The sequence below is a fragment of the Trachurus japonicus genome, chromosome 4, assembly GCF_045865225.1.
Source record: "Trachurus japonicus isolate A0001 chromosome 4, Traja_1.0".
Classification (NCBI taxonomy): Eukaryota; Metazoa; Chordata; class Actinopteri; order Carangiformes; family Carangidae; genus Trachurus; species Trachurus japonicus.
Window position 1 is genome coordinate 32,026,451 of NC_140910.1, and position 14,442 is coordinate 32,040,892.

Consider the following 14,442-nt stretch of genomic DNA (forward strand, 5'->3'; position numbering starts at 1 on the left):
AAAAAACTCAATAAAGTTGAAGTGAACCAAGTCTGAGTCGTTTGTGGTGAGTTCAGTTTCCTCAGAGAACGTGGGAGAAGTCACTTTCTGGTCCTGGACCCAGTTGTTACAAAGGGTTAAAAACTGATCGGATTTTGGATCATTGATCAGATCAAATCTTGAAAATGGATCAAACCTTCATCAGTTTGTGTCGTTCAGAGCTTTTTAGTCGGATCAGGAAAACGTTGATCCAGAACATCAGGATTATTCTGATCCCAGCAGTTTGGTGGATTCAGGAACAAAATGGGATTTAAATTAAATGTTATCTGGTCAAATAAACAACATTTATAATGTAGAATACATAAAATTTTGATTATTTCACAATTAAAGAACTTTTCCCCAACTATTAGCAAATTTAATGAGATTTGAAGTTTAAATTTGAAACACATGGGGAAATGTTCCCAATGTATTTGACTGATGTACTGTATATTTGCATTTTTAAAAAAAAATCTATTTAAACAGCCAGACCAGATGAGATCATTTCTGGCTGTTTAAAAAACACTGAAGAAACAAAAAACCAATCCAACAAAGTATAAATGAAACAGTAATCTCTTTCAATGAAAAAAACATTTTTTTAATTGCTTTATATATATATACCGTATATATATAATTATATACAGAACAATACAATTCTCTTTCTCTTTCTTGTTTTTGTTTTGTAGTTTTATTGAGATTTTTGGGGATTATTCTGTTATATGTATTTTAGTGATTATGTATGTAGTTGGTATATTTGTGTTTAATTTTTGTATGTTGTTATTTATTTGAGTCTGATGTAAAGGATTTATATCCTGTATCAGATGTTTTTCATTAAAATTAAATTAAATTTCATTAAATACATTTTTTGCCAGGGGTAATAGTTACAGGGTATCCGCGGGGTCTTAAAAAGTCAAAAATTTGAAAATCTAAATTTTAGGCCTTAAAATGTCTTAAATTTGTTGAATTATTGTGTTCAAGTCTTAAATAATTTTAGACAGGTCTTAAATGTTCTTATGCCCACCATGGGCGAGCATTTCACTCGCATTTGCCCCTAAAAAAAAATACATGTGTGAACCGGGAAAATCACAAAAACAGAAAGATCACAACCTGCGATTGGTCAAAAACTACAAATCCCACAATTCTCTGGCCTCAACAATAACAGTAGTTAGTGTAAGTAAGGGAGAGTGGAGCTGTCGGTGAAAAGAGGAAACAACACCACGTCTGGTCCTGTTCTATGTTGTCCGTTCACACCGTCACCGTTTATTCGTTACGTCCGCGGTGTAAAAGGCCGTGACGCAAAGACGCGATTAGGCGCGAGACGCGATTAGGCGCGCGACGCGGTATACGCGACTTTTTTTTTTTGCGACGCAATACACGCGATTCTTTTATGGCGACGGGACCATCGCGTCTTCGTCTCTTTCATCGTGTTTGGTGGGAAGACCCACAAGGGGCTTCCCACCAAACACGAGGAACGCTTTTTTTTTCGCGCGAGCTTTGACGCGCGACCAAACGCGAGATACGCGAGATACGCGATTTGACGCTCGTTTTGACTCGTGTAAAAAAAAAAATCATTTTCACTACAACATTTTTTATTTTTATTTTTTCAAAGGAGGTTAAATCGAAAGCAACTGGACTTAGTTATTTGTCTGAAGACGTTTCACCTTCATCCAAGAGGCTTCATCAGTTCTACGCATCTGACCAGGCTGGGACTGGTCCAACTGGTCTGGAGACTCAGTATAAGTCCGGTTGCTGAGACTTTAGAGTCAAAGAGGAGCAGTGCGTCTGCGTCGCTGTGTCGGACTGTTTGGATTTAATGAAGAAGCTGCACGGTGTCCTCCCGTATTTTACCTGGGTCGCTACCGGAGCTTGATAAATGGAGAGAAAAAACAAACGCCAGGCGCACGTCGCGGTGGAACCGAGAACAGCTGAGTTTTCCTCCTCCAGCTGAACAGCTGATCTGTGATCTGTGGTGAAGACGTACAGAGACCTGCCACTGTGTCACGGTGCATTAATATAAACTCTGTCCTCAGACTGTCCTGACTGTCCCTGAACACCACACAGAGACAACATGGAGCTGTGTGAGGTTGAGTTTTATTTATCATGATAATTAATACATACTTAGTAACAAGCCTGTAAGTTCAACACATCAGTATGCTACTGTGATTTAACTAGCCTAGTTAAATAAAAAGATGTAGTTTAATACCATAATATCTAGGGCTGACCAAAGGCCAATGTGTTTACTTCATGTGACAAATATTTATTACTTGTTGCTACGACTCATTTTAGCTTCTTTCACCAGACTCCCATGATGCACTGAGCTCCTACATCCCATCCTTCTTCTGTAGGGCTGCTGTGTGTGGACCAGATGCTGCCGTCACCATGACAACGTCCCAACGTGCAGGAGGACAGAAACTCCAGAGGTCAGAGAGAAGGTGGGAGGTCCTCCGCTCTGATTGGCTGAGAGACCCCGACTCCTCTCCCTGGACCCAGGACCAGGACCAGTCATGTGACTCTGAGTGGAGGGGGGGGGGGGTAAGAGGGTAAGAGGGGGGGTAAGAGGTGGGGGTAAGAGGGTAGGAGGGGGGGTAAGAGGTGGGGGTATCTATCGGTCACATGACCTGGAGACTCTGACTAAAATTAACCAGCAGCTGATCTGATCTGAGGTCAAATTTCTCAGCAGCATGGACGACGACTGTTGCCGCTGCGCTGAGACAAGGTGAGAGCTGCTACACTGAGACTGTGTAATACTGCAGTACTACTACAATAATACTACAATACTGCTACACTGTAATATTACTTCACTGTTATACTGTAGTACCACAGTACTGCAATACTACAGAGCTATAGTAATACAACACTAACTACAACATGACACCAGTGTTCACCGACTACAACACTAACACTGTGGTACTGTGTGATACTACTACAACACTGTACAGCTGTACTCTGATAATACAACACTGTAATACTTTGAGTACTACAATAACACAGTGGTGCTATGATAATACTACTGTAATTATACTGTAGTTCTACAACACTGTTAGACTACAGTACCACAACACTGTAACACAACAGTCCATTACTGTGATACTACACAGCAATAACACTGTGCATTGTTATATTACTGCACTGTAATACTACAGCACTAATGAAAATACAACTAACAAGATACACTCAGAGTAAATGTACTTTTTTCATTCTGTGTAACTGTCAACGTGAAGATAAATGGGGAAAAAATCAAATAAATCACAGACGTCGTTTCACCAGAACGATGATTTTCTCTTATATTGTAAATTTCAGTTTTCCTTTATTGTCATCGAGCAACGAAGCACAACGAAATTTATGTGCATCTCTCCCTAATAACTTTAAAAAGGATAAAAGAAATACACAAAGAGTAATTTAATATACATAAAAAAAACACATGAATTTAAATAATAAAAATAATAGATTAGGCCTTGTAGTAATGTAATAAAGTTGCATTATAATGGAATAAATGTGTAATAATCTGCCACATTTTGTAATAAAACTCTTAAACGCAATATGTAATAAACTTTGCCGCATTTTGTTATAAGTTGTTACATTTTGCATTAGTTACAAAATACAAATGTTGCACTTTTTTTTATATAGAAAATGTAATAATTTTGTACAAAATGTAACATTAACGTTTATTACAAAATGCAGCAAAGTTTATTACATATTGTGTTCAAGAATTTTATTACAAAGTGGCAGATTTTACAAAATATTACATCATGAGGTGAAATTAATTACATTATTACAAAATGCAGCCTCAATACAGGCCTCAATTAAATGAATAATTAAAAAAAACAAACAATTTATTTAGTAAAATAGAAATTAAATGAAAGAAATTAAATGTTTTGTATTTGTTCCTACAGGATGATCAGGAGGAGAGCGAGGCTGCAGCTCAGAGGTCAGAGGTCATCTCGCCTGTCCCCCCGTGCGGCGCTGTGACGTCGTCGTCGTCGTGGTGACCATGGTGGGGGGCGTGGCGGTGTGCGGCTCCATCAGCTCGGTCAGAGCTCTGTGGGAGACCCGGATCAAGAGGAGGAGGGAGGAGCAGGACGAGGAGGAGCAGCAGAGGAGGAGGAGCGGCACCGAGCGGCGCTCCAGACTCAGCCTGGGGGTCTGGGAGGACCGGGCCCTTCTGGCTCGACTCAGACAGAAGCTGCAGACCGAGGACGGACGGCTGGTGCTCCGCATCGAGCAGGAGGAGTGGAAGGTATCAGATTATTGTCCTGGTCCAGTCTTCGGTCTGATGCAGGGGCCTAGCTTAGGGTTAAACATTTGGGGGGGGTTAAGATCTCTGTCTGTATAGGGATTTTTTAAAGCAAAAAAGTCAGCGTATGCGTGGAAAAGTGCAAAATCATTAAAGCAGATATCAGTGGAATGTTTTTGTTAATATAAGTCCTAAATAGTCCTATTTTCCGTCAGCAATCACTTACATGAAGTATTTCAGCCTAAACACGAGTCTCTCCGTCACTCTGCTCTGCTGTAACCCGAGGAGAAAATTTTCCTTGTGGGATACAAGTGTTATCCAATGAGGGGAGAGAACGGCATGAAGGGCTGTGTGTGCAGCCAAGGGATGCGCGTGAATGTGGTGACGTAGCACGAGGACCAATTGATGCCTGACAAGGGCGGGGGCTGCTAACTCATGGTGCGTTCAAGGAAACTCGTACTTTGTGTTTTTCCTTCCTGTGAAGTCATACCAGTTCGATCTGGTACGAGTTCACGGGTCGGAAGTTACGAGTGGCCGTTATAGGGAACTTTCACAGACAACAGGACGGTAAAAACACGAGCTACGGGTTACCTGGAACGCTACCAAGTCGTAGTTGTGACTTGAAGCTGTAACTTACGGTTTCAAAAGCCTGCCTTGAACACAGCATTAGCCGAAACGGCCGTGCCGATGATATCTGCTTTAACTTTGATAAAAGGACAAGGCTTATTTGTCTCTTTATTTTGTCATTCCCATATTTGTTATAGTCGTAAAAGGTATTTCAGTCATTTATCAGCATTATTCTTAAACACATTTTATTTTGTTGTTCTGTTGATCAGTTGTTGTGGTGATTAACACGTTTATTCTGCTTATTATTAATTTGCAGATAAACTACAGACAATTTGTGGTTAAGGACTACGGCTATAGTCTGTGAAAACACTAACAGCATTGTGAACTAGCACATCACACCATGTCAATATGCAAAAACCCAATTTGATTCAGAGAGAAAACCCAATCAGTACTGTGATGTATTGGTCATAATAGCCTGCAGTTATTCCACCACACCAGTAGGTGACGCTATACTCATTGAATGGTTATGTGCACACTTCAGGAAATAAACAACCAGTGTGAAACTACACCTGAATGTGGTCGGTCGTCTCTCCCAGTGGTTCAGCATATTGATGCTACAGCAAGCTAGATATTCTCACAGTCAGTATAGAGAGGATATTACAAATTGGCGACGAGATAAGTAACCCACCTATGCCGTCAGATGAGGACGAGGTCGCGGAAGTCGACTCCGTTGAAGAAGTTGACGACGGGAGAGAGACCACGAGAATGGCGGCGCTCATCGGTCATATTGATGTCTTTGACGAGTCCGCGGAACAATGGTCGACGTACGTCGAGAGGTTTGAACATTTTGCCGAAGCAAATGATGTCCCGGCGGCAAAGAAAGTTGCCGTATTTTTGAGTGTAATGGGGGCTACAACATATGGACTGCTACGCAGTTTGCTCGCTCCAGATAAACCAGGAGGTAAACAGTACGAGGAGCTCGTGAAGATTTTGAATGATCACTTCTCTCCAAAGCCCATTATTATTGCGGAGAGATTCCGCTTCCACAAACGAAATCAGGAGGAGGGAGAGAGTGTTGCACAGTACGTAGCTGTTTTGAAGAAGCTGTCGGAACACTGTGATTTTGGCACTCATTTGCAGGACGCTTTGCGCGATAGATTTGTGTGTGGCCTGAACAATGAAAGTATCCAGAGAAAACTATTAACAGATGAAGCATTAACTTTTCAGCGTGCTGTGGACATTTCAATGTCAATGGAAGCCGTAGCTAGAGAATCTCAGCACTTAAAAACGTCTCTGAGAGTGCATGCTGTGTCCTTCTCTCCACCACAAGGGGGAGAAAAATGCTTCCGTTGTGGCAAGACTAATCATAATGAAAAAGACTGTTATTACAGAGAGCAGCAGTGCCACAGCTGCAAAAAGAGAGGCCATATTGCTCGTTTGTGCAGAAATAAAAAGAGTGACCAAAAGTACACCAAAGAAAAATATGAAACAAAAATGAAACTAAGAAAACAGTTTGAAAGAGGAAAAAGAGGAAAAATTCACAAAGTTGGAGCTAATGCTAATGACAGTGAAAAGGAGTCTACATCAGATTCAGACTCTGATTTGACATTGCACATGGTGTCAGCAGTGGTCAGTGACACAGAGCCAGTTATGGCAGTCAAAAAGGAAAATGCAGGGTCGTCTTTGATGATGATTAGACCCAAGATTGAAGGTCATCTTATTGAGATGGAGCTAGACACCGGTGCAGCTGTATCCTTGATCTCAATGGAGATGTACAAAGCCAAATTTGCCCATGTTCGTCTACGAAAGACTAATGTAGTATTGAAAACCTACACAGGGGAAATGCTGTTACCAGAGGGCATGGTGAAAGTATGGGTGAAGATGAATAAACAGAAAGTCAGACTGCCCCTATACGTTGTTAAAGGGAAATCACCCCCACTTTTTGGCCGTGAATGGCTAAGGAGCATAAAGCTTGACTGCGTGAAATAAAGACAATGAGAACAGGACACAAGGCCCGTGAGACACTTGAAGATGTTCTGTGTGGTCATGCTCAAGTTTTCAGTGAAACTCTAGGAACGCTGAAGGGGTTTGAAACCTCCTTGACATTGAAACCAGGCCAACAACCAAAGTTTTGTAAGGCACGCGTCGTCCCATACGCATTGAAACCTAAAGTGGAAGCTGAAATTGATCGATTACTCCAACAAGGAGTGATTTCTCCAGTTCAGTTCAGTGAGTGGGCAACTCCAATTGTCCCTGTCATCAAGAAGAATGGAGGTGTCAGAATCTGCGGGGATTTCAAAGTTACTGTTAATCCAGCTTTGTGCATTGAGCATTATCCAATACCCCGTATTGAGGATCTGTTCGCGTCTCTGTCCGGAGGCCATCGTTTCAGCAAACTGGATCTTTCACAAGCTTATCTCCAGGTGCCTGTCTGTGATGATTCGCGGAAATATCTCACCATCACAACACACAAAGGCATGTTTTGTTACAATCGCTTACCTTTTGGTATAACCTCTGCACCCTCAATTTTCCAGAAGATCATGGACCAAGTGTTGCAGGGGCTCCCCAACGTCCACTGCTTCCTCGATGATATCCTTGTAACAGGCAAAGATGACGCCCATCATCTGGAAAACTTGAAGGCTGTACTCAACCGTTTGGAAAAATTTGGGTTGAGAGTTCAAAAGGAGAAGTGTGAGTTTTTCCGGAGTTCACTGGAGTATCTTGGACACGTAATAGACGCAAAAGGACTTCACAAGTCACCTGACAAAATCCGTGCCATACTAGACGCTCCTGAGCCAACCAACACAAGTCAGCTGCGCTCTTTCTTAGGACTCATCAACTATTATGCACGTTTTGTCTCAAACCTATCGACTTTACTCCACCCACTGAATGCGTTGCTGCATAAAGAGGTGAAGTGGGAGTGGTCAAAAGAGTGTAACGATGCATTCTGTAAAGCAAAAGAACAGCTCGCAAGCAAAAGTGTCCTAACACATTATGATCCAGCACTTCCAGTCATACTTGCCTGCGATGCTTCGCCCTACGGGGTGGGAGCTGTCATTTCCCACAAACTGCCCAGCGGCGAAGAGAAACCCATCGCCTTCGCTTCAAGAACATTGAGCAAAGCAGAGCAAAACTATGCTCAAATTGAGCGAGAAGCGCTAGGAATCATTTTTGGAGTTAGGCGTTTTCACTCCTATCTTTACGGTCGCCACTTTACTTTGTTGACGGATCACCGCCCGCTAACAACCATACTGAGCCCTAGTAAGGCGATACCTTCAATGGCCGCAGCAAGACTACAGCGATGGGCTCTCTTACTAGCAGCGCACCATTACACCATCAAGTATCGGCGTGCTGCTGACCATGGTAACGCTGACGGATTGTCCCGGCTGCCACTTCCCGTGCAGCACAAGGACAAACAGGGGACAATCGACACGTTCCTTATTAACCACCTGGAATGTCTGCCCATGCGCTGTGCTGACGTGAGACGAGAAACCAGATCAGACATCACACTGTCTCAGGTCATGGAGATGGTATCCACCGGCCGTTTTCCCACCATCAAAGAGTCGGACAGTAGTCTCTCGCCATATCTGGTACGGAGGAATGAATTGACTTTGCTCCAAGGCTGTGTGATGTGGGGAAATAGGGTGATCGTCCCACCCAAACTGCGTCAACAGGTACTGGAAGAACTGCACACAGGACACCTCGGAGTGGTCAAGATGAAGGCCATGGCACGGAGTTACGTGTGGTGGCCAGGTCTTGATGCTCAGATCGAAGAGAAATGCAAAACATGTGTGTCCTGTCAACGCATCCAGAAAACACCTAGTCTTACACCCCTGCACCCATGGCCCTGGCCCGCAGCCCCATGGCAGCGTATCCACATTGATTTCGCCGGCCCGTTTGAGGGACGCATGTTCTTTGTTGTGGTTGATGCCCACTCTAAGTGGCCTGAAGTCATTCTAATGGACTCAACCACGTCAGAGAAAACAATTCAGGTGCTTAGAGGTCTGTTCAGTCATTATGGAGTTCCAGAAGTACTGGTTAGTGATAATGGACCGCAGTTCACGTCCGAGGTGTTTGCCAGCTTTTTGACATCTAACGGCGTGAAACACGTACGCTCAGCTCCATTCCACCCGGCAACTAACGGTCTTGCTGAACGTTTCGTACAGACCTTTAAACATTCTCTGAAATCATCAAAGGGAACCTCAACTGTTCAAAAGCGACTGGATGCCTTCCTGCTTCAGTACAGGAACACGCCTCATACAACTACTCAGGAGACACCATCAATGCTGTTTTTGCACCGCAAGCTTCGCACTCGCCTTGATCTGCTGAAACCGAGTGTGGCAGCGGTGGTGGATCAGGCACAAGATGCTCAGTGTACCTACAGGGCAGCGCACTCTAAGGCCAGGTCATTCAGCATCGGCGACCCAGTCCTTGTCCGGGATTACCGAAAGGGAGAGGAAAAGTGGTCGGCTGGAACCGTTACATCACAGGCTGGTCCAGTATCCTACCAGGTCAGTGTGGGATCAACACACAAGTGGAATCGTCATGCTGATCAGATGATGGCATGTCACCCTAACATCGTCCAGGCTGCAGCTGATGTGCATCCGACGCCCAGCATGGACAGTCCACCTGCTCCGCCTGACATTGGTGGAAAGCCAGAGACACCCAGCCCTGTCAGTGAGTGTGTCACTACATCCACAGGTCAGTCAGACATTGCTCACACTGACACTCCAGCGACACACCAACAGACTTTGAGCCGGTACCCAAGGCGGGACCGCAAACCACCAGATAGACTGACTCTTTAAACTGGTGAATGTTTTGAATGTGTTCAGTTAGAGAGTGTTGTCTGAAGAAAAGGGCAGAATAATCCCTTGACACACTCTAGGCGATGGGGCAGTCTACCCCCTAGCCTAAGTTAGTCTGTTGTTTCTTTGAGACATAAATAATAATAATAATTGAAAAAAAAAAAGAAAAAAAAAAGTGAAAAAGTGAAAAAGAAAAAGTTGTTCATCTGATGTAAGTGTTAAGTTTGGTGCTACTGTACCTAGTATCAGGCTAGTGTTGTTATGAATAGCGGTAATTGAATAAGAGGGGAGGAGTTGTGATGTATTGGTCATAATAGCCTGCAGTTATTCCACCACACCAGTAGGTGACGCTATACTCATTGAATGGTTATGTGCACACTTCAGGAAATAAACAACCAGTGTGAAACTACACCTGAATGTGGTCGGTCGTCTCTCCCAGTGGTTCAGCATATTGATGCTACAGCAAGCTAGATATTCTCACAGTCAGTATAGAGAGGATATTACAAGTACTGAGACCAGGGCACCTCTGGCTCTAACCAATAGCAAATCAGCTGACTTGAGATAACACTTAACTTTTTAACTCAATGATATGACTATCAACTCCTCTGGACCTCGTTTTTTCTCCTTTTATATGATGAACCAGCCATTTAAGACTGTTTCTTGGTCTTGTGGCTCTTTTCATTATGTTTCTGAGCAGAATATGGGCTTGAATGGGAAGTTAGTGTTATATTTGAGGATTTTATATTTTTTAAAGTAACGCAATAGTTACTTTTATTATGTAGTAATTCAGGCTGCAACTAACGATTATTGTCATTATCAATTAATCTGTCGATTATTTAAACCATTAACCAATTAGTTGTTTGGTCAATAAAATGTTAAAAAAATGTTGAAAAACATCAACCAGTGTTTCTCAAACCACCAGACGACGTCCTCAAATGTCTTGTTTTGTCCACAAACCAAAGAGAAACTCAGTTTATTGTCATAAAGGAACAAAGAAACCAGAAATATTCACATTTAAGAAGCTGGAATCAGAGAATCTTGACTTTTTTTCTTTAAAAACTACTCAAACTGATAATTAGATTATCAAAATAGTTGACGATTAATTTAATAATCGATTATTGTTTGATTAATCCAGTAATTTTGTTTATTTTTAATATCATAAATGACGCCGTTGGTCTGATGTGAGTGTTTGTCTCTGCAGGTCCTACCGGGCTGTCTGGTCCAGCTCAACCAGGTCCAGGAGTGGCAGCTCCACCGGACCGGACTGCAGAAGATCCCTCACTTCATCTCCAGCTTCCAGAACCTCCTGGTGCTCGATCTGTCCCGCAACGGCGTCTCTGAAATCCCCAAACAGATCGGTCAGTAGCCTACCTCCCGACAGATCAAAGACCGACCCTGTAGCCGGTCTCACCATGTGTCCTCCTGGTTCTGGTTCTGGTCTCAGGGATGTTGACGCGGCTCAGAGAGCTGATGCTGAGCTACAACAGAGTGCAGGTGGTTCCTGAGGAGCTGAGCGGCTGTGAGAGTCTGGAGAGACTGGAGCTGGCCATGAACCGGGAGCTGGACCACCTCCCTGACCAGGTACGGACCAGGGGCCGGATAGGAGTCGACTTATGAGTAAAACAAATTATTGACTGAAAGAAAAAAACAAATTAAAATTAAAAAAAACAAACCGAGTTCACTTCATGCACGCGCACCTGCGTCCGCGTGACGTCACAGCGTCGCACCTGGAACAGCGTGAAGAGAAAGTGAAGCAGCTGAGATTCTGACGTCACTTGATGTCTCTTTTTTTTGTCTGTAGTGTTGTTGTTGTTGTTGTTGTTGTTTAATTCTTACTGTCTATCCGTTAAAGTTGCGTTATTTAAAGGGATAGTTCAACATTTTGGCAGATTTTCTTATCACCATAACCCTCTATAGTCATAGCAGTAGGTTCATCACCTTTAATTATTCGGTGCATGTTGTTTTGAGATCGGCGGGGCAGAGACGTGAGCTGAGCTGCTCAGTGAACACAGTCAAACTCATCAAATAAATACACAATCCAACAACTCCACAACACAACGCTCTGGAGGACAAGTTGTGAGCTGCACATTCACCACGCTATGAGATAATAACACAACGTTACCAGACAGAGTTGTTTTAGAGGGAAATTCATGCAAAACCACTGATGCGTGTTGCCTTCAGGGACAGTTTTTCTTTAAGCAGTCTCTGTATTTCCCTCTACAACAACTCTGTGTGGTAACGTTGTGTTATTATCTCATAGCGTGGTGAATGTGCAGCTCACAACTTGTCCACCAGAGCGTTGTGGAGTTGTTGGATTGTGTATTTGATGAGTTTGATGAGGGAAACCAAGAAATCCCATGAGCTCTGAGCAGCTTTATTTAGCATTAGAGGGAAATGCAGCCGGAACTACATTCCAGACACGGCTGCTGGGCGGAGGGATTTTTAAAAGAGAAAGTAGTTCAGAGTATTTGCTTCATGTGTTGTAATGTTACATAATTATACATGATTATTTCATTAATTATCCCTTTAATGTCAGGCTACAAAGAGTCCAGGTGTTCAGGTGTCTGACAGCAGCACATCTGGTCGTCTGTCTGGACCTGTCTGTACCTGACCGTGTGTGTGTGTGTGTGTGTGTGTGTGTGTGTGTGTGTGTGTGTGTGTGTGTTCTCTCCCGGTCAGCTGACTCAGCAGTACCGCCGCCGGTGTTTCCGGCTGCAGAGCTTCAGACCGGTCCGGACCGCTCCGCCGTTTGTCTCTGTAGCGGGGTTTAATCTGCGTTGTGTCTGGCTCAAGGTAGGACAGGACGACCACATGGATTCAGGCACATTTATTTCTCCTGCCTGCATGAAAACAGCAAAGCACAGTGGTTTTCTGAAATGGTTTCTTCACAAGGATTACTGCGCCTTCTCCCATTGAATCCAGAGAACAAGGGCGAGAACACATAACATGCATTCAATTAGAAAAATAAAATAAAAAAAATATAAAAATCTGAATAAAACAATATCCATCACATTCCCATCAATATTTTACATTAAGAAAATAACAACACAACTCGCATTGGGGGACAAAACAAAACACAGTGCACCCTCACATACCTGCATGAAAACAGCAAAGCACAGTGGTTTTCTGAAATGGTTTCTTCACAAGGATTACTGCGCCTGTTTGACCACCAGATATACTAGTTTCAGTATGTGAACACAGTAGCCATCACTCGCAATGCAACACAGAGCACTAAGCACTTGATGCAACCACGCTATCATTTTCCCGACCATAAACATCCCCAAATGCATAAAAATTACATTTTACAACACACAACACTTTTTAATACATTCTTTATAAGAAACAGCAACACAAAAATCATATTGCTCCGATTATTATAACAACATTAACCGAGCAAAGAACTACGTACCTTCTCCCATTGAATCCAGAGAACAAGGGACCGTTGCTATTCCGGCAACAGGTCATCTCAGTGCAATGGGAGAATCCATTAAACTAATTTCTCCTTTAACACATACCAGCCACCCAAAACTACAACCCGTGGGTTCAATGTGATTCAAAATAAAGAACATAATTTACTTTTACATTTTTAACAACAGAATAGCTCCAATAAAATAAATATAAAGATGCGGAAGTTACCCACCCGTTCTGAAGTGGACTTTACCGCCTTTCAAAATAAAAGTTCTTGGAGCACGTATTGGTTCCTATCAAAATAAAAACATCATAATCTAGGGTAACAACATCTCCATGCTACATCCACCCCCACTGTTTTACACTAGATTATGGACACTAATCAAACACTCATCCCCCATCACAAAAAAACAAAACAGAGTCCTGGTCATATCATGACACACAGTCTCACACGTGACACCGTGCATTCCCTTCATTGTAAACCACACAAAGGTTGATCAGCTGATAAGCTACCCAATTAAGGATTAGAAAAAGGTGAGGGGTAGCTAAGCCCCCACCCCATCATAGAAAAACATGCCATGTACATATTTATCCCATGGAATACACCAAGAGTCACTAAATTATGCCCAATACGATAGACAACCTGAATTTAAACATGACCATGAACCCACATATGACTTAAAGAAGACAAAAAGGGGGTAAAAAAAACAAACAAACAAAACTAAATAAATAAAAAAACAAAAACACAGACCTCCCATATGGAAACTATGGCAAAATCCTAGCCCTCTGCGTAGCCATAGTCTGTATCAATCTGTTAACCGGCCCGACCAATCTACCCAGCCTAGTACGCATCCCCTCACCTTGACCACTGCGACACACACTTGGTGACGCAGCCGTACTGGCTGACTCAGGTTTGCATACAGACACACGTGAACTACAAGAGGCCTCTTCCAAATCCACAGTGGTTGTGTCCGAAGACTGGTCACTATCCTGACACACTGCAACAAAGTGTGAACCGTCCAGCCCAACACCCACATTAGACCCTGCCAACACACTTCCACCATTCCCACGTGCAGGTGCCTCACACATGATCCCATGATCCTGAACACTTCCCACGTCCCTTTCTACTGCCTGTGATCTACCTGTCATGGCCACACTCTCCTCTGCCACCACACCAGACTCAGGAAGTTGAGCAATCCAGTGAGCAGTTCTGTCATCAGCCCACTCATCCTGACCAACATCCTCCGTCATCTCCTGACTTGAAACAGTGCTGGAGAAAGATGCTTCGGTCTCAGGCTCATCCCACGATGGCAGAGGGAGAAAGTTGACAGGCATTATCAGATTTCTATGAACTGTCTTAATCCTCCCTGTGACAGGATGACGGATAATGTAGGTGTTCAGGTCGCTGTTTTT

General features: G+C 43.2%; 1 protein-coding gene across 1 annotated transcript; it reads left to right on the forward strand.

The window, feature by feature from the left end:
• Positions 1 to 3,944: 3,944 nt before the first annotated feature.
• LOC146989248 (leucine-rich repeat-containing protein 39-like) lies at positions 3,945 to 12,537 on the forward strand. Its single transcript, XM_085775367.1, has 5 exons — positions 3,945 to 4,252; positions 10,823 to 10,979; positions 11,066 to 11,202; positions 12,301 to 12,414; positions 12,514 to 12,537. The coding sequence occupies exons 1-5, from the start codon at positions 4,007 to 4,009 to the stop codon at positions 12,535 to 12,537; spliced, it is 678 nt and encodes a 225-aa protein (XP_085631493.1). The 5' UTR covers positions 3,945 to 4,006.
• Positions 12,538 to 14,442: the final 1,905 nt, after the last annotated feature.